Source organism: Drosophila busckii, chromosome 2L (assembly GCF_011750605.1).
Source record: "Drosophila busckii strain San Diego stock center, stock number 13000-0081.31 chromosome 2L, ASM1175060v1, whole genome shotgun sequence".
Lineage (NCBI taxonomy): Eukaryota > Metazoa > Arthropoda > Insecta > Diptera > Drosophilidae > Drosophila > Drosophila busckii.
In genome coordinates this window covers 6,346,987-6,373,036 of record NC_046604.1, presented here as the reverse complement: position 1 = coordinate 6,373,036, position 26,050 = coordinate 6,346,987, and the positions used below count along the sequence as shown (strand labels likewise).

General features: G+C 37.5%; 3 protein-coding genes across 6 annotated transcripts; 2 read left to right on the top strand and 1 right to left on the bottom strand.

Annotated features, from left to right (window-relative positions):
* The first annotated feature begins 811 nt into the window (after positions 1-811).
* On the top strand, positions 812-3,082 carry LOC108597155 (probable RNA polymerase II nuclear localization protein SLC7A6OS). 2 transcript variants are annotated; one of them, XM_017983566.1, is made up of 4 exons: positions 812-1,066; positions 1,123-1,556; positions 2,570-2,748; positions 2,815-3,082. In XM_017983566.1, the coding sequence occupies exons 1-4, from the start codon at positions 881-883 to the stop codon at positions 3,072-3,074; spliced, it is 1,059 nt and encodes a 352-aa protein (XP_017839055.1). In that variant the 5' UTR covers positions 812-880; the 3' UTR covers positions 3,075-3,082. The 2 variants fall into 2 exon arrangements, with proteins under 2 accessions (XP_017839055.1, XP_017839063.1); XM_017983574.2 differs by lacking the exons at positions 2,570-2,748; positions 2,815-3,082 and adding an exon at positions 2,094-2,362.
* Positions 3,083-3,125: 43 nt separating this feature from the next.
* LOC108597169 (RNA-binding motif protein, X-linked 2) lies at positions 3,126-3,723 on the bottom strand. The gene has a single exon (XM_017983587.2). It carries the CDS (start codon positions 3,695-3,697, stop codon positions 3,146-3,148), a length of 552 nt encoding a protein of 183 aa, XP_017839076.1. The 5' UTR covers positions 3,698-3,723; the 3' UTR covers positions 3,126-3,145.
* Positions 3,724-3,884: 161 nt separating this feature from the next.
* LOC108608231 (GTPase-activating protein CdGAPr) lies at positions 3,885-24,138 on the top strand. Of its 3 annotated transcripts, none has more exons than XM_033294542.1 (7): positions 3,885-4,505; positions 16,643-17,103; positions 17,165-18,453; positions 19,223-20,821; positions 21,467-21,791; positions 21,856-23,681; positions 23,743-24,138. In XM_033294542.1, exons 2-7 carry the CDS (start codon positions 16,735-16,737, stop codon positions 23,819-23,821), a joined length of 5,487 nt encoding a protein of 1,828 aa, XP_033150433.1. In that variant the 5' UTR covers positions 3,885-4,505; positions 16,643-16,734; the 3' UTR covers positions 23,822-24,138. The 3 variants fall into 3 exon arrangements, with proteins under 3 accessions (XP_033150433.1, XP_033150458.1, XP_017855003.1); XM_033294567.1 differs by lacking the exon at positions 3,885-4,505 and adding an exon at positions 16,215-16,330; XM_017999514.2 differs by lacking the exons at positions 3,885-4,505; positions 16,643-17,103; positions 17,165-18,453 and adding an exon at positions 19,073-19,158 and having other exon boundaries at positions 23,743-24,134.
* Positions 24,139-26,050: the final 1,912 nt, after the last annotated feature.

The following is a 26,050-nucleotide window of genomic DNA, read 5'->3' as shown; positions in this document are numbered from 1 at the left end:
TTTGTGTACGCAGCTCTGCACTTCACTTTTATATTTTTGGGCAACTGCCACTTTAAAGAATTATTGCATTTATGCTGTTGATTAAAACAACAAATCACAACGCTCACCCACGCGTTCACGCACACACACACAAACACTAATTCAGCCTCCGCTTGGGCCGCTTTCGCACTTTGGCCTGGCAAGCCTCACGTAAATTTTGGCGTACGTAATTTTAGCACCCGCGCGCGTACTGCAGCTGCCGGCAATCTGTACGCTGCCGCTTACCAAAACCAACTACATGTTTTCAAAATACCGTTAGCACGCACTCGGCAAATTGTTTAAGTCGGCGCAGAGTTTCCATTGCTTACTTTTTTGCGCATCGCGTTCTCTTCGTTTGCTTATTGACACTGAACTGTAATTCGGCAATAAATCGCTATCGGTTATAAAAAAGCCGATAAATATAGCTAACAAGTGCGCGCACGCTCAAATTAAATTTATTTTAATAATTTATTTTATAAAACTGTGTTTTGTTACTTAATATTTGTTAATGGACGTCCGTTCATTTGATTTCAGCATAAGCCCGATATATTTGGCCGCAAGCTAGCCGATATATGTTATAATAACCACATAATAGCATATTAATATGAATTTATTTAGTTTTATATTATATGCGTAATATAACAAAATATGAATTTAGCAATTTGAAAGGACTTCTAAGAAAGTACACCGTTCCATTAACAATTAAAAATTGGGCGCCAACTGGAATGAAACCGACAGTCTGGCAGCCTTGGCAGCATTTATCGAAGCATGAAATAGTTGTTCGATACTTTTACTGTTATAGATTATGCGAAAACACGCGTAGCTATATTTTTGTGTTTTTAAATTGTATTAAACAACTAAAATGCCGGTCGTGGTACGCATAAAACGTCGCATTGACGAAGATCCAGCACCGCAGTCAGCGTTTGTCTTAAACGGCAAGCGTCGGCGACTCGAAAACGATGAGAATGATGAAAATGCGTCTGGAGCAAACAAAGAAAAGGATGTTAATCAAGTGCTGCTGAAATTTGCAGGCACGCTAGATAAACAGGTGAGCAAATCTATTTAATGGTGTGTGCTTTAGCTTATTTATATGCTGTTTATTAGGACAATGGCGCCACCAAGCAATTTGCTGCGGCGCGTCTTAACAAAGCTGCGGCCAAGGAGCTGGTACGTCAAACTAACGATCCGGCAATAGCAACCGCCCAGAGGCGGGAAAAACAGCGCCAGGAAGCGCAACAAAGTGCTCGCGAACAACGTTATCGCGTAGTCAACTGCCTGCGCACAACGCTGACAGATGAGTCGTCAGCAGAGACTGAAGCGCAGGCAGCGGGCAGCAGCAGCGCGCCAGCGTCAGAGCAAAAGATAACAATAGTGGATATAGAAGCATCACATCAAGCACAAACAGAGCCACAAACACTGCAGCAGCCACATGATCAACAGCCTGCCGATTCGGATATTGGCTATGTCTATGATCTGTATGTGCCTGAGAATGAAACACAAGCGGCCTATGTTGACCTAATGGATGACAATTATCTAAGGTTCGTTCTACATATTGAAGCAGAACAGCCAGTCCTTAACATCACCAACTATTACATGTAGCTACAGCTAAATTACACTTAGGGCTTTTGTATATGTGTATGTGTGTGTGTGTGTGTTGTGTTGTGCTCGGAGCCATGCGGCGTATGCGTAATGTGTGTGTGTGTGGTGGTAAACTCATGCGTCAAAGTCCTTACATCAACATATGCATAAATTATGTGTTTTTTAAGTATTTAAATTATTTTATACAGTGAACGCTCGTTAAGTAACACCAAAGAAGTATTAGCTTCAAGAATAATCGGCAAAAGATTGGCTTTTAGTATAATTTCTAATAATGTACGTAACATAACTTTGTATAGATTTCTAAACTAAACTATAAAAGATAAAAACTTATTGATATAAAAAAAGGATCTTTAAAAAATATTGACTTTAGGTTATAGTTATTGTAAAATTATTATTATTGACTTCAGCAAGCGTTCACTGTAACTGAAATTAACACAAATGATTTGTAATGCAATTCGTCTGATTCTCTACATAAGGTTATATTATCCGTTTAATTACTACAACAACTGCTACTGGTAGCACAACAACAACAAGAACAACAACTACGACTACTTGACAACTACAACGATGTGATCAGCGAATACTGCCCGCACCAATAATTAAGCCAGCAAATAATCAAAATTCAAAGAGAACAAAACTAAACTAAAAATACACTGGGCATAGTTCCTCCAGAAAGCCAAACGCAACTTAATTAGTTTTTAGTTTATGTTGTTTGCCTTTTGCACCGCATACACACACACTAACACACGCACAGCGACACGTTAAAATATTTATAAACAAATGTTTACCCTTTTTGTTGCCAGTTGAGAGTTTTCAGTTTTTTTTTACACATTATATTTAAGTCATTCCACGAATTTTCTGTTAGAGCTAAGTTACAACTAAATGCGTAGCTTGAATAAATAATTCTATAAATAAATAAACATAGCGTTCTTAAATCAAATCTTATTTATAGTTTGGTTGCTATGGACGAAATCATACTGGAAGATTGTTACAATGATCAGGATGAAGATTACGATTCAGAGGATTCAAATCAGGAGAACTACTATGCCAACGATTATCCAGACGATGATGATGCGGGTGCCATGGGCTCGGATGATGAGCTGTGTCGACAAATGAATAAATTTATGTTTGGTAAGACTACCAAGATTGTTTGGCAATACAATGATGACTAACATTTTTTTTATTGAATTTTTGTAGATGATGAAGAGGATGAATTTGTCAGTGGCTCCAGTGATGATGAGGATCACAATACGTTTCAGGATCCTTATGTACATACTATAGACACCGATGCGGGCCATTTTGTTGATGATGTGGACTTTTATAATGTCGATCGTCAAGGGAGTGCATACGAGCGTTATAAGCGTCGCATATTAAGAGAAGCTGAGGGTCTTGGTACCGACTCAGATAGCTCAGAATATGATGAGCAGGATTATGAAAGCGCCAACAGCAGCGAATAGATTTAAGTTTTATTTTACTATACAAAAATATTGAATTCTTATAAGCTAAGCACAACTCATTAAACTATACTTTAATCCGAACTATATCTACGTTTTTTCGACTTCTTTTCCTTGGAACTTTTGCTACGCTTGGACTTCTTTTCTTTCTTGATATTATATTCCTCGTGCTTTACACTCTTTTCTTTATCCTCTGTAGCAGGCTTGATTATCGGCTTTGGTGCACAGCCTTCCATATAGAGTCTTAATGTCTCCTCATCAGTTTTTTCATTATCTTTGGGCGGTTTGTAGTTATTCACATGATCCACTCTCAGTGTGCGATCTAAAATCTTTATGCCATTCAAGTTGTCCACTGTCAGCACTGTCGAGCGTTGATCTTCAAAGCAGATGAAGCAAAATCCCTTGGACTTGCCCGTCTTGCTGTCTCGCACCAGGTTTATGTTGACCACCTCGCCATACTGGGAAAACACGCACACTAGATCGCCCTCAGTTAGAGTGTATGGAAAGCCGCCGACAAATATCCATGCGGAGTCGCGGTACATATCATGCCAGCTCTTGCCATTGGGATTTTTAAGTTCGTGTTCGCTTAATTTAAGCACATTTTTCATATTTGTTAGCGGATTCATTTTTCACACAACTTTGTTTACACTTTTAACGATGCTGGATGACACTTGCTAGTTTAGCGCCTAAACGCAGTGTGGATTTTTGAGTACATTTCCGTAAAAAAGGCATTTCCATGGCAAGACTTTATGGTCACACTGCAGTTGAGTTGTTGTTGTTTTGACGCCGAAGAACGAGAGCGCGTGTGCGTGTCGCAGTTGCTTTAATCAAAACGAAGAAAAAAGGTTATTTTTGCTATAATATATTGCATATATTATGTCAAAAAGTTAAAAACAAATGGCTTTATATTAAATAAAACAACGCTTTGGCTGCACGCTGCCGCCTTAAGCGCATTGCAAAAGTTTTAAACTCTGTGCATGCGTGCGCGTGTATGAGTGAGTGTGTGTGTGTGTGTGAAAAGCAAAAGAAAAGATATGCTGCAAGCAGAAAAGTATCTCTTCTTCTATTTAAAAATGTGTGTCAGTGTATGTGTATTGTTGAGGGCATAATAAATAATAGACGCTGGGGTCTACGACGACGACGCTGTCTATACAATTGTGTTATTGTTTTATCATTTTTCCACATCTAACGCGAATTTCTGTGTGTGTGCGGTTAATGCTTTGTGTATGTGCCAAATAAGAAGAAACGCGCAGATTACAGTTACAAATATTACAACAACGCCCAAAATTCGAGGGGGTCAACATCTCAGCAAAAACGCCGCCTGCTGCTGTCGCTTTCGTCATACGGTTGTTTTTTTTTCCAAAGTCTCCTTTTCGGTTTCCCACGCATGGATCGCCGCTCGCATAATGTACGCACTTTGCCTGTTTGCTTTTGGTATGTAAAACAGCGAAAATGTATGTATGTGTACACACACATGCACATACATATATATGTATTATTTTTGTTGCTTTTTTACACTACAATTTTGTCACCCTGCACACACACATACACCTGAAACAACTCCAGCATATGCCTGACTGCTTGTCTGCCTCCCTTGCCCCCACACCAACCCCCTTTTTCACGTTTTTGCCGCTGCCCCAACATTTGTCAGTCTTTCTATCTGTTTAACACATTCCACCCCATTTCGCAGTACACTGTCGTTCCTCCTGCCCCTGTCTCTTGTTTCTTCCTTTGTACAATGTTTTTGTTTTTGCTTTTACTTTTTTTTTTTGTTGCCGCTGGCTTAGTTTTTTTTTTTGTAGGGCTTAGGTGTGGCCGTGCTCTTAGGCTTCGCACACTGTACGGAAGTGGTAATAAAAGTAAAAATAAAAAAAATTGTTGTATGTTGTTGCCCACGCTATTGACATTGAACTCACCGCCAGTTCCAGTTACACTCGCCTGTCTCCAAAAGTCTCCACTGCGCCGCTGACGTCGACTGCGGCGCCTCTTGGCGCAAGTCGCCTGCGTTACTTTCCCAAAAACAACAACAAAATATAAAAAGCCGCCTCAACTCCTGTCGCATTGGCCTTTCATTTTTTCTGCGACTCCAAGCTCTTGCAACATTTACTTTTGCCAATAACACAAACAGTTATTTATTTTATACATATACATTTATTTATGTATAACTGCTGCGCCTTAAGTGAAATTTTTGTTCAACAAGAATTTACATTGAACTTTTGAAATTTACATATATGTCTAGGCACAAAGCTGGAAAAACATGTTTTTCTTTTCGCATCAATCAACCCTCCCTAAACTCAAATTACAGCCAAACAGTGCAGACAATTTATTATGAGTAATGTAAAATTTTTGTAAAATCTTTAAAATGCAATTAAACAGACGCTGTTAATAAACTTGTAATCAAAGACTTGAGGAAATGCTTAAATAAATGTATAGTTAATTATAATCTTTTTAGCTGCGAGCCCAAGTTTAATCTTAATATCTCAAGTTAAGTTTATCAACATTTTGTTGAATTGTTTATTTGCTTTTATGTAAGCTTATACATTTTGTTGTGGAAGCTTTCTCATTATTATTACGAATATGAGCATGAGGTCCGATGTACATATGTTTATATATATAGCGAGTACTGTTATTATTATGTGCCTCACGTCTCTGGGCTAAGATTCGCGCTGCGACTGCGCACGATTATGTGGCACATTTAACAATTTCATTTCATAGCTCTTCCCATAGCGCAATGCGCTCCGATGAAAATGACCAGTCGAACGGACGGACTGACTGACTGACAGACGGACGGGTACAGTAAGACAGACGATTGGGGCAGACAAGCCGCCCGTACGCCTCAGTTTGCAGACCGAAACGTGTCAAGTTGCACAGATAGCATAGATATATACATATATGTAAATGTGTGTGTGTGTGTGTGTGTAGGTTTTTTTATATGCAGAGCAAGAGTTGGTAATAGTTAAAAATTTCGTAGGCACAGTGAAAGCTTGAGGAAGTAAATAGCTAAGGAATAGCCCAAAAAGAAAAACAGAGTTAATAGTAGTTAAAATATTTAAAAAATTATAATAGTTTGGTTATATCTAATACAATTGTAATATAAATACTATAAAATAAATTAAATTTGTAATTGGATTAGTAAACATTATCATTAAAAAAAATAGGCATTTCCAAAATATTTATTTTAGAATTAAATTTTATTTCTAAATTAATATATAATGGCTTCAAATGAAATAAACCAAAAATGCTTTTTATATTTTAAAACTTATATGAAATAAGGAATGTAATTTTCAATTAGATTCCTCAACATTATATTCAAATTTATTCATTTTTAATAAATATTTATTTTAAAACTAATAATAAATAATGGCTATAAATAAAACAGACCTAAATTAGCTTTAAAGTTCTTGAACTTTTCAACATTATTATTGAACTTTTTGAATAATATCTTACAACCAAACAGACCTAAATTATTTTTTAAATTCTTAAACTTATAAACTAATTTTTTCACGTTGTCCACTTAACGATATTTTACTGTAGTTGCATTTGAAAATGGCTCGTGTTTTTGTAGCCATAACGTGTGCGCATAGTTCGATTAAATTCGTTGCGCCTCGGTAGCTGTGCACTCAACTCAAACATCCGCTCAAACAAAAAACAAAATAAGACAACAACACTAATACTAATGCACATGGACACATACACACCTACGGCTATTACACCTACATACAAGCTTGGTGCATAACCATGGTCGAGAGCAACGTGCCCAGCTTGCTTGCTGGCTGGCTGGCTGTTGTTATTATAATTATATATTTATTTATTTCTTAACCCTTTTTGCTGCAAGCCACAACAGCACTGACCAACTGGTTAGCTGATGTGACTTGGAACAACATCTGTTTTTCTTGTGGCTTATTAAACAGACAACCACAATGTTGTTGTAAATAATAAAACAAAATAAAGAGCAAGAGAGACACAAAAAACTGCAGTCAAAACAAGTAAAAGTGTTGCACAGCTGTTGACAGAGCTAAGACATACCCTTTGTTTTGAAATATGCAAATTGAAGAGACAGAAATATTTATTTAATAACAAATATGAAAAGTCAACAGTAAAAGAAAATGATTACGTAAATGAATTAAAATATGAATTTATTATTACAATTAATTAAAAAAATTTATATATGTTTATATATTGAATATCTTTGGAAGCTCAAGGCATGTTGCAAGGATTATGAAAATTTTAAAAACCCACATTCATATAAGATCAACATTTTTTAATGTTTGCAAATTGCTGAAAATTGTTTTTATTTTTATAATAATATTACTGCTTAAAAATTGTTTGAGAATTCTAATTTCTAAGCTACATGCTATAGAAACTATATTAAATAAAACTCGCAAACTAAATAACTTTGTTATATAAGCGTAGCCAAGTCACAGCTACAAATTTTAAAATAAAAAATAATCATATTATTGCACTCAACCCTTTGGAGTTAGTTACATGCTCTACATACAGGGTATAGTACAAGAAGCAACTGCTCTTTTCACTCAACGAGTTTTTTTCGCTGTAGCTTTTGCACTTTTGTCTTGTTGCCATGTTTGTAACCAGCATTGTTGTTGTTGTTGTTGTTGCTGTTATTATTATTGTTGTTTACACCTGTGCCGCAAGTTTCGCGTCAAGATATTTTTTTTGCATCTCATGTTTACAACAAACGTGCAAATATAAATTCTTGCTAGCCACGCCTATTTATTCTTATTACTAAGTTGAGGGCCACATACCAAAAAACCCACACACACTTAAAGCACACACACACACACACACACATATATATAAATAGCTGAAAACAGAAACTTATGGCAGCCGCGCGGGTTTTTTATTTCATCTGCGTATCCAAATAATTGAGCTCAATTGATTTTAATTGAAACTGACAAGTCGACAGCTTTTGCTGCTGCTGTTTGTTATTGTTGTTTATCAATTTGTTGAAACAAAAACCCAACAACTTGTTGAAGAAGATGACGACGACGACGCCGACGACGTTTGTCATATTTGATGGCAGCTAAAAAAATGTTTAAAATAATTAATAATAAATAATTACTGCGAGTGCGCTTGCAGGCATTTAAATATATATGGAATGCACATATTTTTATAAATCAAAGCACTGCTTGATAAGCTCTAAAGATTGAAATCCAATCTATATATAGGCCCTGACAAATTGAATAATTCATTTTATTGCCCAGCGACCCAGACGTATCACGATTCAATCGAATGTCTTTGCCATTTATATTACAGAGAGTTGTACTATGAGCTCATTTATAAAAATCTTTGCATATATTCATTTCTCCTGTGTAGTAGCCTGTGTGCAAATGTTTTTCTAGTTTGCCTGACTCATTCAAATGTGTCACAGACAATCTGCAAAGCATTTGATAAAGCCAGCAGCATTTTATCTATGGATTTACATATGAATCATAGAAATAGGTAAACTTCACTATATCATATGTCATAATCGACTTACAAATGATAAGAATTTGTAAAAAAAAAGGAATAAGATAAAATATGCTAAAAAAAAAAATCTTTAATATGCTTTAAAGAATTTTTATATGATATTTTCATTCTAAAAAAAATTCATTCTAAAATAAAAATGAGAAATTTCGCATTCCAACTCCATTGACTGCTTTGAAAACTAAAACTAAACATAGTCTAGCCAAATGCCACACAAAAAAGGCAAAAGTAGCTATATAAATAAATTTAAAAAAAAAAACAAATAAAAATGCTAGAAATTCTTTTGATAAATACTACTCGTGTTCTATTTATAATATAAATGTGTCTGCATTAAATAACAATTCTTTCGCCAATTTATCGGCTCATCAAGTAGCCACAACTTTTATTTTATATCCACTAACAAGTTTGTTTATCTCAAATTCCAAGACACTCGACACACGCTCGAGAAACTAAAGTATGCTAAAAATTTATTAAATAATTCATATGCGCTGCTCATTGTTATTTCAATGAAATTTCGAACGAAATAAAATTGTATCTAACTTTTTCTTTTCTTTTTTTTTTGGCAAACACTTTCCAGCAGCTGCTACGCATATTTGTTAATGTGCATTTTATTGTAGTCTTTATGTATATTTTGTTTTCATTTTTAAACATTTGGCACGCTGGCGCTAGCCGCTTCACATATAAAAACTATATGTATATATATAAAATAAATGGTGCTATCTAGCCTAGACTTGTGTTGTGCTGTGACGTCTGTGTGTGTGTGTGTGTGTGTGTTTGTATATTTAAACTTTAGACGCTGTCGACGCGCAAAAAACTTTCACTTCCATTAAAAAAAAGTTTTGTCTTTTTTTTTGCTGTTGTACCTGTGCGCTTGGCAAAACTTTTAACAAACGTTGAGACGGCGACATCGACGTCGTTAAATGACATTAGTTTAGGTTTTTATGGCGTTTATAGTAAATGTCAAGTAGAAAATTTACATGACCAACAACTTAGTCGATTTCGCTTTTATTTTTTGACTTCTTTTCTATTTTATACAATAACACAAATATATACAAATTGCAATTATAGAAAGTAAATGCATATGCATATATAATTTAGAAAATTTCTGAACTAGTTAGGTTTGCTTTGTCATATCTTAAATTTATTTCAATCTGCAGTTAATAGTTAAAACGTGTTTAATAAAAAAATCAGTAACTTGGCAGCTGCATCTAGAAAAAAAAACAATGTGTATTATAATTTGAAAACATGTCACATCAAATATTCAACTATTTGCATGTTCAATTAAAAACCGGTTGACTTCAAATTGAAAATGCTGAGGCTACATAAATTATATCATAATTTTGATAAGATAGCATCGCATATTTTTGAAATATGAAATTTTTACATACATAAAAATGCAAATCAAATAGAAAAATTTTAATAACAAAGGCCTAGCGTAAATAGTAAATTAATAACGCTAAAATTTAATGCCAATTCATTAAAGAAGAAAAATATTTCAAAATACATTGTATAAAATAAAGATACATTGCAATTTAGTTGGGGCTTGTCTTTTATGGAAAACAGACTATTTCAAAATTCAACGAATTTTTCATTATATAATAAGAGCATATAAAAATGTTGATTGCAATTTAGTTGGGGCTTGTTTTATTGTTTTTTATGGCTGCACCTGTTATGTGACCGGAAGTTGAAAGCTCTCTCTATCTGCAATTACTACGAGGTTATGTCTGTAATGAGAGATGTCTAAAATGTTGAACTGGCCCCGGCCTGGCCCAGCATGCTATAAATAAATTCAGTGAAAAACGCGGCTCCCACCGTTGACTAATGCAACACTAAAGCAACGAAGCAAGCACCACCATTTAGACTAATTGCAGTACGAATGAGTACATAGCTCCCCCGCTGACTGAACCAGAGACAGAGACTGGGACTGGACTGAGGGGGGGCATCAGCTTTTATTTTATATGAGTCAACAGGGCAAAAGTGTTGAAGGGAATGGCATTTGACAGCCAGCATATATATTTTTATACACTTTGGTATTTTTTATAAACATTGGTAACATGAAGTTGCTCAAATGTACGTAACAAAGAGAAGAAGGCATGGCCAGACAGCATAAAGTGTATATATTCTTGATTAGCAAGTTAAACTGACTCGATATAGCAATGTCCGTTGTCCGTTCATCTGTATGAGCAACGAGAACTCAGATACTATCAATGCTAGAGCAACTAAATTTGGTATTTAAGTTCTTCTATTTCCAAAGCAAGTTTTTGAAACATTTTTGCCTCGAACCTCCCTGGAAAATTAAAGAAAAAAATTAATTAACGCCTACAAAAATCTGAAAATCACAGCTCTTTCATACTTTTGACTAATACCAAAATCAAAGTGTATATAAAAGTTGGTTGCGCCCACTTATTTTATATGCATATAAGCAAATCAGCTTTATGAGTCAACGAAGCGCGCCAAACTGATCAGATTTCCTTCGGCAAGTGCCACACAACTATCTCTTTTCTTCAACTGGAGCGTAGACTGATATAAGACACTGTGCAACAGATTAGCGCACAGTAGCCCAAAAGTTGTTCATCGCATGGCTGTTGAAACTTTTTGCCTTTAGGGGCCCGGCAGCCAGTGCTTGATTAACTAACTAACTAACATAACATATTTCATTTGTCGCGTCGCTTCGCTCATTTAATAGCGTCTCGAAAATTCGCTTTATAAAATATGTAAAAATTTCAAATTTCGCTATGCATACAAAAAAGTTTTTTGTTTGTTAAACTCATTAGTCATTGTGCCATGGGAAATTGCTTTAATTTAATGTAAAGTGAGCAGTATTAATACCAAAATAATTTAACTACTGCTCATAGGCAATGAGTCACTTGGGTTAGAGCTATACACTCATCAGTGCTAGTGGTAATGGTATATAATTTTTATTTTTGCAATTTAAATGCTTAAATATACTTGCTATAATTAAACCTTGTAGTAATTTTATTAAGGTCATTAAATGTCTGACTAAGTTGAGCTTTGCTCATGTTTTTGTTTAAGCAAAATTAATCAATTCAAAAAGAAGCGCAAATAAATTTTTGTTGTACACTTTCTGTTTTAAATTTATTTATTGCAACTTGTTTTGTACATAATTGTGCATAAATTAGAAATTTTGCTTTTAGATTTAATTCACTTTATCTATGTTTTTTATATTAAAATTGTGGTTTTAATTTTTGAAAAGTTGTTTGTTTATTTTTAATTAAGCATAAATTAGAAATTGTTTGAAATCAATTTGAGTAATCTTTTTATTTGGCTTAAAATTTTGACTTTTATGCATAAATTAGTATATTAGATTTAAATCAACTGGAGTAAATCTATTGTAGGTTAAATTTTCGAAATATTGCGCTTAGAATTTTTGTAGATTGAAATCTTTTTTGTGCTTCAAACTGGGAAACTTGCTATGCTTATTTTATATTCCAAAATTTTACTCTTTCTTTATTTTAATCTTGATTTATGTAACTCCCCTTCATGTCTTACTTATCAACTGAGGCGCATCTTGGTAGCACCATAAATTTTAGATAATCAAGTGTTGCTTGGGCCACTCCGAAACTCTCACGCTGTGTGAAAAGCAGCAAAAGAAAAATCCCCCATGCAGCAAATCCGCATTTGCTATGGACACAAAAGATCAGGCGGCGTATATTCCCAAGAAGCCATTAACACTTAATGCACTAGAATCAAGCGCAAAGTATTTCCCAAAGTTTTGCCAGCCAGCCAGCCAAGGCCTGCAATTTTAGCTTGGCTCTAAGCTCCTCCCATTTCCTGCACCACAAGACCAAGCGGAGAGCTCTCTGTTGTGCGTTCACATGCCGTGTAGTTAACTCTTTCCTTATACGCTTGCCCGCTGCGTATTGTTGCATGTGTGTGTGTGTGTGTATCCCGTCTACATTAACTGCACTTGTTGAATACTTCAACAAGATGTCAGGAATTGAAGAACTGACTGAATTACTGACTACTGACTGACTGGCGCGCAAGCTAAGCACATTATGCATGAAAAGTGATTGCACTGAGAGAAATTTGTAGCAATTAAATAAAAAAAAAATTTTAAATATTTTCAAAGCTAATTAAAAAGTATTATGTGTTGCCACAAATATAAAGCAATAATGTTAAAAAATATTTGGTAGATGCTTGCTACTCTAAAGTAAAATTAAAAAAAAAATTATATTATTATTTTGTCCACTAAACAGTATGCGAAATTAACTAAAATAAATATTTAAAATTCATTAGCAGAGCTAAGCAGACTCAATATTTGATTGTGAAATATTTTATTGTCAAATTATTACTGCTGGAAACATTAAGCTTGATAATTAATAATGTAAAATGCAGTATTTCTCTCAGTGCAGCAAGTTGGAAGTCGTTTTATGGTCGACATCTTTTGTCTGTCTGAATTGAGTTGCAACTGAATTTGTGCGCTCTAGAAACGCCAGTGAAATGACCCAGTTAGTGCCATAAATTAGCACAAGCAACTGACAGATGCTAGAATGGACACTAAGAGACACACACACGCACACACACACACACACACACTGACAAGTGCTGCGGGACAAGTTAGAACGTGCGGCTTATTAAATACAAGTACGAGCAACTCAAATGCACTTCAAATCGACTCGACTTGAATCGACACGCACAGAAACTCACGCATAAGCCTGCTTGTCAGCCTCTATATCAAAGCTTGCTCAATTGGGTCAACTAGCTCTGACTGTGAGAAAAAAAAGAGTGAAAAATGAGACTATTAAAAGACCATCAGCTATTGTTCAATATTAAGTTATTTCATAGCATTAATTAGTTTACAAACGCTGCAAGCGATTGAAATCGCTACCCAAATACAAATACAAACACACACACACACACACACACACTTATGCATGTACATTGTATGCAGCTTAATTGATTGAGAGAAAGTGACGTACATGACTCTGCAGGCCGCGCTGCTGACCAACGTTTGAATTTTTGTTTTACTTTATTTTTGTTGCCTGTCTGGGAAAATAACTTTATTGCAGTCAAAGTGCATAGAGAGAAAAAAAAACGAAAATCAAACAAATTAATAAACAAACTGCAATCAGTTGTAACGAAAATTCATTTGAACACACACATACAAACAGAGAAAAATGATTATTTCATAAACGACATAACGGCAACAGCAATTACAACAATTGCAGCAACAGTTTAAATGGTTTTTAATTGAATGTTAAATCATGTCAAAGTAGAGCTACAAGTTTGGGAAAATGACAACTAAAAAAAATTTATTAAAAATGCTGCAAGCTGCAAACTATTTAACTAACAAAAAATTGATTAAAAACATTTGAAAATTCGAAGCGTTTTTGATAGTCAGAATTAAACCTATTGAACTAGCAAGAAATGGATTAAAAATATAAATAAAAATGCAAACTTAAACAGAAATTCAATTAATAAATAAATATTTATTTATATTAGCTGGCTAGATATTGGAAATAAAACTTAAATAATAAATAAACAAATAATTCTTTGCTTACATTAGTTGTCTACGTAATAATGAAAGCAATAAAATATTGATAAATAATTAAAAATATTATAAATAATTATTTATTTAAATTAGTTGACTTATTCTTTATGGTTGACTTAATTGTGATTAATTTATGACTTACTAACTTACTGTTATTAACCTTCAATATTTAAATCAAGCACATTAATCGCACCCCAACTTTAATTACTTAACTTTTTGTTTACATAAACTGCATAAATTTATACAAAGTTCTCAAATAAACCGTTTAGCATTATACAATCTGCTTAGGAATCATTCCGAATGGGCCAAACTATTAGCTGAGAACATCTCAAGCTCATGAATAAATGTTTAATATATGCAGCAAACAAGTTTAATTCTTATTCTATCAATATAAACTAATGAAATTTAGCATTAGAGCGAAACTTATGGCACTTATGATAATTAAAAAAGTCTTTTCATTCAGCATAGATCTACAGCCAGTTTACATTAATGAGGCTTAACTCATAGAACTGAATCTGCATATTGTGATAGATGATGCATTAATAATTTTTAACTCGACTCCCATTTGTTTAACGATTTCCCGTTGGGTTTATAGGTCCCAAAATTACAGCTACTACTTTTGTTACATTTGATGGTATGGGATGTCCAATTCAGTTTTGAGTTTTGTTTTGTTTTGGTTTTTTTCCGAAAATGGTTTTAGTTGCTTATTGAACATTGTCATTTATTGTGTATTTTTGTTTTGTCTATGTGACTGCATTTTCAAGCCGTTAGCGTCAACATAGTTTTGTTGCTTTTGATAAACGTAGACACGCCTTGCAGCGCCCCCTCTGCCTGCCTGCAACATTTTGTGGCAGACACAGACCAAAAACGACACGAAACTCGTTTGCGTCTCGCTCTGCGATTTCGCCGACGCTCTAGCACTCTGGCTCTGGCCTACCCCCTCCCCCTCTCTTATTACCGCTTTAATTTATGAAAGTTTAAATGTTGCAAGCTGTGTGTGCCTCTCTTGTGGCCAAGCGGCGATTGCATTTTGTGTCGCCTGTAAATCAGAACTACCGCTAGCCAAGTCGGCAACACTAACAACTACAACTGGTTGTTTATAAATATTTATTATATCGACACACGGTCTGCCTGCCTGCCAATATATGCATTTATTTATATCTATGCTAGCTGTGTATGTGTGTGTGTGTGTGTGTGTGCTAGATCCTTAAGCGTAGCGTCTGCGCCACTGGCCTTATTCCAAATAAAGGCATTCCAGACACGACTCACAACTTTTGCCCATAGAGAGCTAAAGCTAGAGCTGGCCGAAAGTAGAACGACGGCTTGAGTAATTGATAAAAATTTATATATATGTATTATATGTTTGCTTGTTTGTTTGTACGTGCGTTAGAAAGTAAACGCAAGAGCAGCCGTAAATACACTGCAAAAGATACGCAGTTAAAAGCATCATCAATTTTCAAGTCTGATGTGAGAGCAAAAAAGACAAATATTAGCTTAAGTGCCATGTGGTGTAAATGATTTGCACATAAACATGTGTTGCTTAGTGTCTACACTGCAAGAACTTAGTGGCAGTTTGTATTATTTTTATGAAAATTATAAAAAAAATATATATGTAGATTTATAAAGATGTTAACAGCAGTATAAATATAAATTCTCGTTATTTTTTTTAAATATTATAAATTGCCTGAATTTATTTAGTCAGCTGTTTGAGCAGCTTAAAATAAAAATAATTTTTTAAAAAAATAACAAAAGCTAAAGCACAATTTTTATTAATTTGTTGATGATTTTAAAATTAGAAGATTTTACCAATTAAAAATAAAATTAATTGCAGTTTCTATGACAACTATAATAAAATTTAGTTAGCAGCTTAAGTCAATTAAGAATAAAACTAATTCCGATATGAAAATTATAAATAGCAGTATTTAGCAATATGTAACTTAAGTAAACACATAATTTTCGATTTTTTTAATAACATAATATTATATTACAAAGCAAGCTGCGCCTTTAAACTTAAATACATTGATAAATTATAAACATTACTTACCTTTTTAAACGAGTGTAACCATAAAATTGCAATATAATTTAAATTAATAACAGAGTCCAACATCTTTGTCTCAGCTAATAGCTATTTATTTAATTTTTTTTTAAGTGGAAACCAGTTAGCTGCATTTAGCAACTACAAAATTTTTAAGCTAAGTGTATTGCAAGCTTCTACAGAAATCATAAAGCTGTTGATACTTTTTCTTTTTTTTTTTTGAGACGTGTAAGTTGCATGGGGGTGCTTTGTTTAAAATATTCAATGAAGACGTTGTCGTCATTATAATAAATGAATGAATGTTTGAGTGTGTGTGTAGGAATTCAACTGAAGTCACTTGAGTAATTGAATAAATTTTATGTAGAAAGACTGCAAGCCATAAAATATTTATTAATCATAATTTGTTACGTTTGAAAAATAATAATTGAAAAAGCTATAAATATATAAAAAATAGATTTTAGTTTAAGAATTTTAACAAAATTTAATAAAAATTTACATAAAGTAGTATAGAAGATATAGGGACTTTAGCTATATTTTTAGATGCCTAAACAGCTTTGAGTGCTTCCCACAGAGCCCGCAACTGCAACCACTGCTCTCCACCAGCGTCAACAGCATCGCCATCAGTTAACAGCATGTCCGAGAAGGTGAGCAGCGGTCTGGCCGCTCAGCTGCATGCACATGCGTTGGCCAACGAGCTGAGCGCTTGTCAGGTGACAACAGGTCACCAGGCGAATAGCAGCAACATTAGCGTCAAGGATGCGCCGCTGCAATTCGAAATGGACGCACCGGCGGCTGCGATCAGTGCGCAGTTGAACTTTAAGATATTGCCAGCTGAGAGCTTGGGTGGCTTGAGCTTGGGCAGCAGCTATCAGGAAATGTTTGCTTCCATGAATACATCACAAATCTCGAATGCTTCTACCGAATCCAGCTGCAGTCCCCCAGCGGCAGCAGCTGCGCCAGCTAAGCCAAGTAGACATATGGCCGTGCAGCCTTTAAATAGCGTAAGTACACTGAATAAGCCGAATGGCCGAAAGTTATAAACAATTATTTTTGTCTATGCAGAAATCCTGTCGCTTTCCCAAGCTGGAGGAATGCGCGCACTTTCACTACGAGCGCGTGCAGCTGGGCGCGCTGTCTGTGCAGCTGCTGGATGACAAATCGGAGCAAATGGGCAGCAGCATTGCCTCGCAGTCCATTGGCGGCGAGCTGGCGCATAGTTCGATGCGTTCCGGCGCAGCTTTCACGCCGGACAACTGCTGGTTCATCATACGCGTTTGTCCGCAACGCTGCGAACCGTTTCTGATTAAGCGCAGCTTTGAGAACATGCAAATGCTGGACGAGATGCTGCATCGCTGTGTCTACGATCGCAAGATCAGCGGACTGCGCAACATGTGTGAGCTCCAAGCCGAAGCGCAGCTGCAGAGCGAGCAAGAAGTGGAATATGCTGTGGCCAAGTATCTGGAGCGCTTCAGCAAAATTGCCTCCGATTCGCTCACATGCGGCACTATACTCACCTGGCTGCAGCTGGACAACAAGGGCAGACGTCTGCCACTGGCGGATGGGGAGACTCAACGTACGATTAATACGCCCGCAGTGGGTGCCGCCTATGGAGTGCGTCGCTATCAGGCGCAGGCGCCGGATGAAATCAACATAGAAGTGGGCGATATGATTTCGGTCATAGACATGCCCAGCCCGGCGGAATCCATTTGGTGGCGTGGCAAAAAGTCACATCTGCAAAAATCTCTATACGAGGTGGGCTTCTTTCCACAATCCTGTGTAGCCACCATTGGCGATAAGGTGCCGCGGAACTTTCCCATGCCTGCACCGCTCGTGGGTCATCTGGATGCATCACCCACGAAGCCTGTGCTGCGCAAGCATGGCAAGCTTATAGCCTTCTTTCGCTCCTTTATACTGTCGCGTCCATCGCGTCGTCGCCTCAAGCAGAGCGGCATTTACCGCGAGCGTGTGTTCAGCTGTGATCTGTCTGAGCATTTGCTCAATAGCGGCCAGGATATACCCATGGTGTTGCGCTCTTGCGCCGAGTTCATTGAAAACTATGGCGTCATCGATGGCATTTATCGTCTATCGGGCATAACCTCAAACATACAACGTTTGCGTCGCGCCTTTGACGAGGAGCGTGTGCCCGATCTGGGCAATCCTGAAATGAAGCAGGACATTCATGCTGTCAGCTCCTTGCTTAAGATGTACTTTCGCGAGCTGCCCAATCCACTGTGCACCTATCAGCTGTACGATAACTTTGTCGAGGCGATACAAGTGAAGGCCGACGAGGCCGATGAACGTCTGCGTCTGATGAAGGAAACGGTGCTCAAGTTGCCGCCGCCTCACTATCGGTAAGTAATGCTCAGAGTTGTAAAAGAATCATCTTAAATTTAGTGGTTTGAAATGTGAATTACATCAAAGAATTTATTGAAAAAGGTCGATTCCATTTTAAATTTGAATTCAAAGAATGCATTCTAAGCGTAAATTCAAATTCAGCTTGAAAAAAAATTAACGCATTCAAAAATCTCTTAAATTCAATAATTGAAGTTCAGTCGATTGAACATTCATAAAATTCGTAATAAGAATGAGCTTCTGAAGCGTAATATCAAAATTCAGTTTTGAAGCATCTATATTTTCAAGAAATTAAATTTCAGTCGATTCACAGAATGAAATTTTAATTTGAATTAGAATTCAAAGGAATGAATTTCAGTTTAAAATAAATCAGTTAAATGCATTCAAACTAAAAATTCAAACTGAATTGAATTCAACATCAAAATAATTCGATCATGATAATTCACAGCACTGAATACATTCTTCCACTCGATATCAAAATAATTCGATATGAATAAATCCGGCAAAAATAATGCATTCAAAAATCTTTTAAATTCAAGTTGAATTAATACAATATTAATCATTTACATTTCAACATCAAAATAAATCGTTATGAATGTATTCTGAGGCTAATTCCAATTCAGTTTGAATAAAAATGAATGCATTAAAAAATCTCTAAATTCAAGAATTGAACTCCCATTTTTTCACATTCGTTTACATCACTGGTAATGCTGAACTAACTAAATTGAACAACTAACTCATGCTCTCTCTCTCTCTATCTATCTTTAGCACCTTGAAATACTTGTCGGAGCACTTGCACAAGGTGTCGCAGCATCACGAGCGCACTGGCATGACGGACAAGAATTTGGCTATTGTGTGGGCGCCCAACTTGCTGCGCTCGCCAGCTCTAGAATCTGGGGGCGTGGCTGCATTGCGAGGCGTGGGCGTACAGGCTGTGGTAACCGAGTATTTAATACGCAATTGTCACAATATATTCGATGCGCTGGAGGATCACAATGCGCATCTGAGCATAGTAGCGAACGCGGGCGCGACAACAGCAGCAGCGAGCACAAGCAACAGCACAGCGGGCGAGCTGCGTCTGGAGTCGCTGACAGACTGCGAGAGTTTGCTGGTGGAGCAGCGGGAGCAAGACCAATCGCTGGTGCAGCCAGAGCGACCCAAAAGTCTAAGCACTGGCGGCGCCAAGCTGATAAGCCTGGAGGAGGCGCAGGAGCGGCATTCGCGCATTGAAAGCAGCGCCGACTTGAAGCAGTCGCTGCCCATAAATATGCTGCCCACCAGCAATGCTGCTGCCAATATGGGCGGCGCCTACATAGAGGTGGGCGGCGGTCCCTCCAGTCTGCCAGATAAATATCACACAGTGCTGAGTGTGCCACGCAGCTGGCAAAAGCGCAAGCCAGACAAGACGCCCTCGTGGAAATCCATCTTTACACGCAGTCAGCGCCAGGGCAACGAGCCTGGGCACAAGCTCATGCTGGAGAACAGCCAAAAGTCGGCCACACGCGTCAGCTTTGTGCCCGCCTCGCATGCGCATGCCAGCAAGGAGCTGAGCAAGCACGACAAGCCCAAGTCCATTGAGCTGCTGGAGACAACGCGCGATGCACGCGATGCCGCCACTAAGCCCATGGAGCTTTGCATACGCTCCAATTCGATTGACAGTCTGCGCACTGTGGGACACTCGCGCAGCGTTTCGCATGATTCGTACTTTGACCTGCTGCAGTCGCCGCAGCGTGGCCACATGACCACCTGTCCATCGCGTGAGCTCTCCGAGCTTGGACTGAACTTTGATCGCGAGGAGCCGGAAATGCGCATTTTTAGTGAAAGTGAATCGCTGGTGAGCTCGCCACGCGTCGGCAAAGAGAATGTGCCACCTGCCTCGGGCTGTGCCACACGCCGCATTATGCGCGCTCGTCCCGAGGACTTCTCCAGTCAAACGAACAGCGTGAATCCCAGCCCCAAAAAGCAACCGCGTCTCAATCTGCTCTCGCCCAGCTCAGCACGCGCGCCGCCTGTTAATCCCGCACCCTGTGGCCACGAGCCCGCCGGCGCCGAGAACTGCTGCAAGCGCTACAAGCTCGAGGATCAGCTTTCGGACATACAGTTCATAGACTGCGGCACGCCGGAGCATCCGACGCCACAGCAGCAATTCGCTACCGTCGAAGTGCATGCGCCACCGCCGCCGAAGCCAGCGCGTGCGCCTCAAGCAGCGCTAGCCTCACCCAAGACAGCGGCAGCTCGCTACAGTTATCCCTCGGTGCAGCTGGGCGCCAAGCGCAAGGATCAGCTGGCAGCCAAGGAGCGTTTCAGCTATCAGGGCACATTCACTCAGTCCAATAGCAAACCGGAGCCAGTCAGCAGAGCCGTGCAGTGAGTAGCAGATGGGCTAAAAATCAATTGGGGAAATGCCTTTATTTTTATTTTTTGTCTAAATTGTAGCCCATTAGTTTTTATTTTTTAAAATCAGCGCAAATTGTAATGCAGCCTTGAAATTGTTTTTAAAGTCTTTTAACTAAATGTAAATAATAAATGTGTAAACATCTGTGGGGGCTGCAGATAGATTAAAATCTTTAATCTTTAATGTGAGAATTTTGTAATATTTAACAAATCAATTTTAACTATAGCTATATTTCTGTAGAAAATTCCATTAACAAATTGTAATTGAAATAATTTTGAAATCCTTCTAAAATTTACAATTGCCACAGATCAAATGGCAATTTGCAAAATTTTTAAAATAAGTCAGACCTAAAGAGTTTTTATTCAACCATTTGTAATTTTTAATAACAAATTTGATATCGAGTTTAGTTCTGTACAAAAGTATTTAATAATAATTGAAACAAATTGTAATGGAATTGAATTCGAAATAATTTTTAAATCTTTTTAATGATCAAATCCTTTGTATAGGAAATTTGTAAGAATTTTTTAAAAAATGAAGGAATCGCTTGTAGTTTTTCGTTTAACAAATTTAATATAATTAATATTGCCCTAATTAACTCATTGTAATCTCTTCTTCAGCAATGGCAACGGTTTGGGGCAGCGCGTTAAGCCACGCGTAGAGATTTGCACCGAGGATGTGACAACACTGAAGCTGCCGACGCCCACAACGCCAGCGCATAGTCCACGCTACTCTTTGCTGCTTTGCGATACGGAGGAGAGTTCGGAGAACAGTTCGGCTGTCAATACGCCGCAGTACGATATGGAGCCGCTGATGATAAACTCGGCCATGTCGGGCATTTCGGGTGTGTCCAGCAACTTGCAGCAACAGCAGCAGCTGCTGCTAGGCGTAGATGCCACCAGCAATAGCTATTTGGACAGCTCACTTGAGAGTCTAGCACAACAGGTGAGTTAGGCGATGAGATTTCAATTTTAAAACCTTGCTTACATTTTTTACTTTGACTCGACAGTTCAACAAGCTGCAGGATGTGGAGCCGCGCGATATGCAGGCGTTGAAGCGTGAGCTATCGCTGGATTTGCAGCCACCTCAGGTGCGTCTGCCACAGGCTGCCAATCGAGCTGCCACATTGCCCGTCAAGGAGCAACTGCAGAGCAGCGTGAACATGTGCAGTTCGCCGAATTCGAATTTTACAGACAACACTAGTCAATCGGTAACGCCCAGCGAGTATGGCTATCAGCATTTGCAGCGGCAGCTGAGCATGCACTCGCTGCTGGCCAACGAGGAGGAGAGCTCGCCGCTCTACGAGGACTTTGAGCAAACGCCCAGCAATGTGAAGCAGCCCAATGCTATAGGCAGTCCCATCAAGTCTACCATAAGCATAACCTACAAGTCGCCGGAGAAGGAGCGGCCAGCAGCCAGCAAGCTGCTGGAGACCAACTTTGATGAGCACACAGTGTATGAGCAGGTGAAGCTGTTTCGCAATTCGGTTACCGAGGTGAATCAGCTGCTCACAGAGCGTCAACTGAGTCACGGCTTGAGGCAGATTGCCGAGGAGGAGCAGGATGGTGGCGTCTGCAAGGCAGCTGAGATGTCGCAGCAGCTTCTAGAGCTGGAGCAAGAGCAGCTGGAGCTGGAGCAGCAGCAGCAGGAGCAGCTTATGTATGAGAACATTGAACTGCGCAAACCGAAAACAGTTTATGAAAATCTACGTGGCGAGGAAATGAAACTCAGTGCGCCACATTTAGAGCTGGAAAACTTGGAAACATCGGAGCAGGAACGCATAGAGCTCGACAGTCTCGAAAGCCTCAGTGAACAGCCCAACATGGAAGCGCCCAGCAGCAAATCACCCTCATTTAGTGTCAAGGAGTTGGCCAACAAATTTGAAAGCTCGCCCGTTGAGCAGTTGCCTAACTTTGATTTCTCGCAACGCGCTGGCTCCATGAAGAAACCCAATGAGCTGAGTCTGCCGCCAGCAGCGGCAGGAACGGCGCTCAAGCCAGCGCCATTGAAGAAACTCAATAAGACAGCGCAAAAGATTACACGCTCGCTGGATGAGAATGCGTTTGTGCGTGAATTTGGCGGCAAGCAGCTGCAGGATCTGAGCGCCTGCAAGCTGCCCGAGCCCACAGAGCTGAACAATCGACGCAAGAGCTTTGATTTTACGCGTCCCAAGACGCTAAATCCGCCCAAGCGTCTGCCTGGCATGAGCATAACCGAGGAAATCTGCCAGCAAAGAGAGCCCGAACCATTGATCATAACACCCACGACAGAGAATCGCATCTCGCTGATACAGCAAAACAATGTGCCGGCATTGAATCTGCTGCCAGTTGCTGGTGCACGCAAGAGCGTGTTGACTGGCATTAATTTGGATCGCGAGCGCATTGATAAAATCAAAGAGGAGCGACGTCAGCAGTTGACGCAGAAATATTATGGCGATACGCTCAAGTCGCGCTCCAAAGTCGAACTCAATACGGAGGACAGCAATTTTGCTGCAACTGAATCGCTGCGCTTCAAATCGAAATCACGCGGTGATATGCATACGCTCCAAAAGGATATGGATGCGAATTTGAAGCAGCTGGCGCGAGCTGCTGCTGGCTCTGAGAGCACATTGCATCAGCCGCCGCGTGTGCGCAGCAGCTCCGATGAGAAGAATCAAAATTGTGATACAAATAGTGGCGGCAATCTAAGCGTCAAGTCGGCGGCACAAAAGTTTGCAGCCAACAATGCGACAATCAATTCAACAGCAACAACAACAACAACAACAGCAGCGCCTAGACGCGAGCGTCTCTCTAGAAATTCTATGCCGCAGCATGCTGAAAGCAATGCCAGCGTCAAGTAAGTTCTTTGCCCATATCTTTGACAATATTATCTGTACTAATGTTCTTTATTTTTACAGCAATCGAGAAAAGATCTCACCACAATTCTCCATACGCGATGTAACTGCAATGTTTGAATCTCGTTCACAAAATCAATAGGCTTAGGACAACGAAAATAAAATATACAGCCGCGCTTACACTAATTTATTTAGTATTTATCAAAAGTTATAATATAATTCAATTCTAAGTGCATTTTTTCGGACAACTGGCTGCAAGCGGCTCCAAAGACATGCCACACACCCATATAGAAACCATGACGTTTAATATAAATTCAATTCATATTAAGGAAAAGCATATAAATGAAAAGACGCGCACCAATTTGCAACATTTTGTTATTGCATTTGGTCGTTTATTTAGGCGTTAAGTTTAATCAACAAAAAAGAAACAGAAAATTATGAAATTATTTCGCATTAGCTATTAACTTTTGTTTGTTTTATTTTATTTGAGCTTGAATGAAATTGTGTTTGCATGTGTAAATTATTTTAAAATTAATTATTTGCATTTGCACGCAACTTTTGTGTAAGTTGCTTCTAAGTATATTATTATTATTATTATTATGATTATACAAATTTATTTATAAATTTTGAAACGTTTTTTTATGATAATAAACTCAAAATGCAATAATTATATGCAGTTTTTTAAAATGTACTTGTAAATACTCTGGCTTGCTTAATACTATAATTAAACAAACTTTTTACTCTATAAACAAAAGGCAAGCTGTGTGCGTATGCTTAACAAAATTATATATAAATATTAATTGCTGCGCGCCAACATTTGTAGATAGAAGGAACTATAAAACAAACTTGCGTAACAAAATGGTTGTTAATTGATATAATAGGCTAATTATGGTAAAAGTTCGCTATAACACAAAATGCATTAAACAATAAGGCGCAACAGAATTTCTATGATTCTCTTTTTTATAAATTTGTCAAGTAACGCACACAGCAATTTAAAGCTGTTCTATTCAAACAATTGCTGATTATGAAATAAATTTGAAGACCAACAGTTAGAAAATCGAATGTATCTGACCATTAATATAAATGGCAAGCTTATCTTACTAGAACCAGCATGGAATTTGTAATGTGGTTACTATTTTTACTACTAGCTAAATTTCCTTTAACAAAATTTATAAACAAATTCATAAGAATATTTGATTTACATCTAAGCAGCTGCCAAATTTTTTATTGAAAGCCTAAAACAATAAATGCAACTTTAATATACACAAAACCAATAGAGAGTTGAAATTGAAATTGAAAAAAGAAAACAATAACTAAATAGAAAGCTTTAAATACATAAGTTAGCATTTGATATATTTTGATAACGAGCATTAAAGCCCAAAACTTAGCTATAAACAATTGTATTCTATATAATGACTGAAGAATAAAAAGCGAAACAAAAATATGGCTTGATGATAAAAATATTACAAATACACACAAATATACATATATTACTTGCAAATATATTTATAAAAATGTCGAACAAACATACATACATATATATTTATATATATATTCCAAGCTATTCGAACACATTAAACACATTTTTGTAAGCTTACCCAATACAAACAAGAAATAACAATAAACAAGTAATTGAATGCAACATTTTGCGCATATACAAATTTATTTCCAAATTGTGTTTTATTTCAAGTGATATACATATGAATATATGTTACATATTGTATAATATAAATTTAATGTATAAAGATTTTTATAAAGCGATTAGCTTTGTATCTGTAATAATAACTTTTCTTGCGAATTCAAAAAAGTCATAAACACGACTATTATAAGCTGCATAAGCAAATCGATCAAACAACTCAAATATATCAGCATATTCCTTTCTCATATTCTCGCTAAATCTCTGCAGGATTGGTCCAGCTTTTTCTTCAAACATGTAAAGATAGTTATTCTTTAGTTGCGTTGCTGTCTCACGCATTGTTGCATAATCGCCGTTGCTACAAAGATTTGCATCTAAGAAACCATCATCGTCAATCCGATTAGAAATGCTTGCCATATTTTTTAAGAAATCTATATTATCGTAAGCAATTTCCGCGAGCCACTTATCCGCATCGGCGAAGCGAATATACTCCTTACACATTTTAAATAAATGAATACTTTTATTTAAGTGATTCCACTCAATTGTCTGGACAGGCTCATAAGTTTTTCGTATTAATGGCATCAATTCAGCTACAATCATTCGATCATTAATACTACGCAGTTTATTTAGAAAGCTAAGGTGGTCTGCTATGCTATATTCATTCAGTGCTTGATAAACTCTTTTATCGATCTCGCTTGTAGCATGTTTCAATTCATTAAGTATTTGCCTGAATAA